Source organism: Euphorbia lathyris, chromosome 8 (assembly GCF_963576675.1).
Source record: "Euphorbia lathyris chromosome 8, ddEupLath1.1, whole genome shotgun sequence".
Classification (NCBI taxonomy): Eukaryota; Viridiplantae; Streptophyta; class Magnoliopsida; order Malpighiales; family Euphorbiaceae; genus Euphorbia; species Euphorbia lathyris.
This window is the reverse complement of record NC_088917.1, coordinates 53,718,951-53,724,340: the sequence shown is the minus strand read 5'-3', so window position 1 is coordinate 53,724,340 and position 5,390 is coordinate 53,718,951. Positions and strand designations below refer to the sequence as shown.

The following is a 5,390-nucleotide window of genomic DNA, read 5'->3' as shown; positions in this document are numbered from 1 at the left end:
TGTCTGTCTCTGGAGTGCTATATACCCCAAGTTGCATCCTAATAGCTTGATAATCAGGGCGTTTCCCCAAGGTCAAATAAGTTTCTTCTTCAACTCCTGGTCAATTCGTACTCTAGGATTCAAAGGGTCGTTGTCAATGAAGTCTATACTTATTTTCCCATTTGCCCTGAGATCATTACGTTCCTGGGAGCCTTTTGCTTCAACTATCTCCTTCCATGAGAGAGACGGAGGAGCTTGGCCCCTTCGACAGGTTGACTAGAGGAATCCGGTGGAATTGGCGCCGAAGTCGCGGGGAAGAGGAGGTTGCAAAGCCATCACATAGGTTTTTTAATTTTTAATCATATAAAATTGTTAATTATATCAAATAGGTTGTATATATATATATAGATTAATTCTTCAAAAAAGTATATGTAATTAGATTTTTTGGTTGTAAGAAAGTCAAGGTGATTATTTATTTTCCAATCACTTTTTCCAAAAGTAAAAAAGAGTTAACCAAAAATGACGAAAGGGCAGTTAAAAAGTCCATATCACGAGCTAGGGATTAGATTTATCAAGGATTTTGGTCTCATTTCCATAATCTGCTACTGCCATAGTAGTGGTCATGAAATCAAAATATTGAGTTACCTTAATTATTGTAATTAATCTGACACTGATTAATCATTTATCCCTTAATCTTTTAAATGATACATATAGGAGTTGACTGACATGGCTAAAAACAGTGAGCCTATGCACATGTTTATTAGAGAAAAAAGAAACAAGATTTGAAAAATAGAAATCTGTTTCTTGTTTTTAGTTTTTTAAGCTCCAATCAATTAGTATCATAAACAAAGACCCACAAAGCTAAGCTTTTTTTCTATAATTTGACAATAAGGGTGTCCTAATGAGTCAATGATTAGTCTTTTCCTTAGACAAAAATAGTATTTTCACTTTACACAGACAAATGAGAAACACAAGAAAGTGGAAGAAACCCCTTAATTTCTTCGGACTCCCCATGTTGGAATTTAAATTATACATTGTGGTCCCTCTTCTCTTTCAATGCCTGTATTTAAGCAGCTTACCACTTCCATATAATGCAAACTCAGATTCAAACTTTTAAGATAACATTCAAAGCAAAATCAGAGAAATAACACCCACATCCTGTACCTAAATCCTTACCTTGTACTCATCTCCTCCTGCCAAGTTCGTTACCTAATTAATTACTATGAGAACTTTAGCACTTTCTCTTCTCCTTTTGTCCTTCTTCTTTTACAATATTGCTACAGGTATGTTATATATTTATGTTCTAACAATTCCCTTATCTTTACTACATTTATCTGATATTAATTTCTTTTTGTTATTTATCGGCAGCAATCCGACTGCAACAAGGATTTATGAATGTTGGCCATCAAAACATCCAGGTATTCTTAATTTCTAACCACTTTCCCATGAGGTGAAATTGGTGATTTAAATGTAATTTTATGAAACTTTGGAGTTCATGATTTCAATGAGTTTCATTTTTGATGCAGGATGAAAAGAGTAGATTGATACAACAAAGTAATGGGGGAATTGGGGAAGTCATAGTGTGCAAAGAAGGGAATTGCAAAGGTAGAATGAAGAAAAGAGTTAATGAAGTATCAAAGAAATCATCATCATTAGATGTAGAGCATTGGTTACCAAGAATTCATGAAGATTATTATGGGCCTAGGCATCATAAACCTAAGCACCATTTATAATTAATGTTTATGAAAATCTGATATACTTAGGAGCTACTTACTACTGGGTTTTAAATCCATGAGCATGACCATGTATTCTTATTATTTTGATATTTAGAAATGAATAGAAAAGTAGCTAAATGGTTTTTGATATTATGGTTGCAGGAATGAATAGAAAACTACTTACTTCATCTGAGAAATTGAGAATTAAATCTTCTGATTCTGAGCAACAACAAGTGGACATTATGGACTATTCTCCAGCAAAAAGAAAGCCTCCAATACATAACTAAACAAGCAGCCATTAATTTATTACTGAGAGAAGACAATTTTTTATGATAATATTAAAAAAAAGAGAGAGTAAAGTTGAACAGCATTACGAAAATGCTGCACTTTTTTTGGATTAGTAACCATTTTTGTACATATAAATATTCTATTGTTATATTAATTCAGCAATTATATGATATAATATTATTATGAGGCAATGGACATCAGCACCTTTTTTGTTATATCCCTATGTCAACTACAGATATTAATTTTAATTTTGATATGAACCTTCAATTAGGCTACTATAATGTTAGGATTTTTTTTTAATTATTATTCTTTTTGGCTACAAGCTAGCTCTTATATATTTTCTTTATAAAAAAAAAAAAAAAAAAAAAAAAAAAAAAAAGAAGCTAGCAAACTGATAACAAACAGGAATTAAAATAATAAAAAAAGAGAGTAAGTGCAAACACTCTAATTCAATTCAAAAATAAAAGGCCATTATATAGGCCAAGTACAAGATAATGGCAAACGTTAAAATAGGAACAACTTCCACTAAACTAAACAACTAAACCACATTCTCTTAACCACTACAAATTCTAGAAAACTCTACTAACTAAAACTCCTATAAAATAGAGCAGAGAATAAGAACGTGTTGTCTAACAACAAACACGATTAAGCCAACAAACTCTCCCTTAAACTAATGTTTGCTAACATTCAGTTTAAAGTGTTGGACTCATTCAAGTTGCAAACACCTAGCAACCTTCTTAGCTTCATGAAAGACTCCCTCTTGAGGGCTTTGGTGAATATGTCAGCAACCTGCTCCTCGCTTCTGCAGTAGATTAATTTAATCTCTCCATCATTATCAAGATCTCTCAAGAAATACACCTTCACATCAATGTGTTTGGATCTTCCATGTAGCACATGATGTTTAGAGAGTTTAATTGCAGAACTGTTATCACAATAAATGGTAGTAGCTCCTGGTTGTGTGAATTTCAGTTCCCCAAGAATTCTCCTTAACCAAATTGCTTGACAAGCACAAGCTGTTGCAGCGACAAACTCAGCCTCGGTACTTGATAAAGTGACAATTGATTGCTTCTTAGAAGACCATGAAACTGCAGCTGTCCCATACTTAAACACATACCCAGAAGTGCTCTTCCTATCATCTTGATCTCCTGCATAATCACTGTCAGTAAATCCCAATAACTTGGACGTGTGACCCTTTTTGTAAAACAGTCCAAAGTCCCTTGTTCCTTGCAAATAACGAAGGATCCTCTTAGCAGCGAGCAAATGCAAATGTGAGGGATTCTCCATATACCTGCTGATTACACTCACAGAATACATAATATCTGGTCTTGTAGCAGTTAGATACATCAGACTGCCTACAATTTGCTTATAACATGTGCTGTCAACTTTCTTCCCTTCAAGATCTTTGTGTAACTTCAAGCTAGAATCCATTGGAGTGTTTGCAGGATTGCAATCTTGCATCTTAAACCTGTCCAAAATTTCACCTACATATTTCTTTTGGGATAGAAAAATTCCATCATCTGATTGTACCACTTCTATGCCAAGAAAATAATGCATCATACCTAGATCAGACATTTCAAACTCATCCATCATAGATTTCTTAAATTCTTGAAACATGACATCACAGTTTCCAGTAAATATGAGATCATCAACATACAAAGACACAATGAGCATTTTTCCATTATCTCCACTCTTGACAAAGAGGGTATGTTCATAAGGGCATTTCGAAAAGCCAAAATTAAGAAAATAAGATTCAATACGACTATACCAAGCTCGTGGGGCTTGCTTTAGTCCGTAGAGAGCCTTTTTCAATTTCTAAACTTTATGCTCATTTCCATATTTGACATAACCAGGGGGTTGTTCAACATATACCTGTTCATCCAAGAATCCATGCAAGAATGCAGATTTTACATCTAGTTGAAAAATAGGCCATGAATTCTGTGCAGCTATAGAAACCATCAATCTGATTGTATCATACCTTGCAACGGGAGAAAATACTTCCGTATAATCGATCCCATATTGTTGTTTGTACCCCTTCGCCACCAAACGTGCTTTGTACTTGTCAAACTCACCATTTCCTTTCAACTTTGTTTTGAAGACCCACTTTACGCCTATGGTGTTAACTCCCTTTGGAAGAGCACATAGCTCCCATGTATCATTTCTCTCAATAGCATCAATTTCTTCATTCATTGCTTTCCGCCATTTCTGTTCTTCAACGACACTTTCAAAAGTTGTAGGATCACAATCTGCAAACAAAGCAAAGTGAGTAACAGGATCTGAAATTCCAGTAACCTCATAATCCTCCATCCAGACAGGCCTTCTTTTAATACGTTGGGAGGATTGCGCTGCTTCTTCATTCACTTCAACCCCAGTTGGTGAAGTTCTGTCTGAAATTGGTGAATTTTCAGGCGTAGTGCTAGCTGAAATTGGTGAATTTCCAGGCATAGTCCTAGCTGAAATTGGTGAATTCTCAGGCGTCATTGTTGAATTTTTAGGCATGCATGGTGCTAGAGTCTTCTCTTGCTCAATATCATTATCAAAAATCATAAGGGTAGGCTGCTGCCTATTCCAATCCCATGTGTTTTCCTCATCAAAAACTACATCCCTACTGATCACAATCTTTTTTGTTAGAGGATTAAATAATTTATAGGCCTTAGAAGTGTCACTTACTCCAAGAAACACACATTTTTCAGCCTTGTCATCAAGTTTCTTCCTCTTTTCATCTGGGACATGTGCGTAAGCAATACATCCGAAAACTCTGAAATGATCTACAATTGGTTTTCTCCTACTCCATGCCTCTTCTGGTGTCATGTTTTGAACATCAAAAGTGGGACTTCTATTCAGAATATGGACACTCCAATTTACTGCTTCTGGCCAGAAATTTTTTGGAATTCTCCCTTTTGCTAACAAGCTTCTCAACATGTTGAGGATGGTTCTATTTTTCCTTTCGGATACACCATTTTGTTGTGGTGTATATGCAGCTGTCAATTCTCTTCTAATTCCATATTCTGCACAGAACTCTCCAAATTCTTTGGAGCAATATTCACCTCCTCAATCTGTACGAAGAGTTTTGATGTTTTTTCCTGCTTCATTTTCCACATAAGCTTTAAAAGTCTTAAATGTAGAGAAAGCTTCTGATTTGTTCTGCAAAAAATAAACCCAAGTTTTTCTAAAGAAATCATCAGTGAAGGTAATTAAGCATCTTTTACCTCCATTGGAAGATGGGTTTATTGGACCGCAAATATCAGAATGCACCAGCTCCAAGACATCCTTTGCTCTCCACGACTTTCCTTTAGGAAATTGAGAACGTTGTTGTTTGCCAACAACACATTCTTCACAGACTTTATCAGGAGGAGTGATTTGAGGTAGACCAATCACCATGTTCTTTTGATTGAGAGTTTTTAATCCACT

General features: G+C 35.1%; 1 protein-coding gene across 2 annotated transcripts; it reads left to right on the top strand.

The window, feature by feature from the left end:
- Positions 1 to 1,018: 1,018 nt before the first annotated feature.
- Positions 1,019 to 2,173, top strand: LOC136203479 (uncharacterized). Of its 2 annotated transcripts, XM_065994638.1 has the most exons (4): positions 1,023 to 1,262; positions 1,348 to 1,397; positions 1,506 to 1,584; positions 1,857 to 2,173. In XM_065994638.1, the coding sequence occupies exons 1-4, from the start codon at positions 1,202 to 1,204 to the stop codon at positions 1,979 to 1,981; spliced, it is 315 nt and encodes a 104-aa protein (XP_065850710.1). In that variant the 5' UTR covers positions 1,023 to 1,201; the 3' UTR covers positions 1,982 to 2,173. The 2 variants fall into 2 exon arrangements, with proteins under 2 accessions (XP_065850709.1, XP_065850710.1); XM_065994637.1 differs by lacking the exon at positions 1,857 to 2,173 and having other exon boundaries at positions 1,019 to 1,262; positions 1,506 to 1,729.
- The last annotated feature ends 3,217 nt before the right edge of the window (positions 2,174 to 5,390 follow it).

Coding starts and splice junctions, on each gene's coding strand:
- LOC136203479 (XM_065994637.1), top strand. CDS start 1,202: ATGAGAACTTTAGCACTTTCTCTTCTCCTTTTGTCCTTCTTCTTTTAC. Junction 1,263..1,347: donor CTTTTACAATATTGCTACAG/GTATGTTATATA, acceptor ATTTATCGGCAG/CAATCCGACTGCAACAAGGA. Junction 1,398..1,505: donor TTGGCCATCAAAACATCCAG/GTATTCTTAATT, acceptor TTTTTGATGCAG/GATGAAAAGAGTAGATTGAT.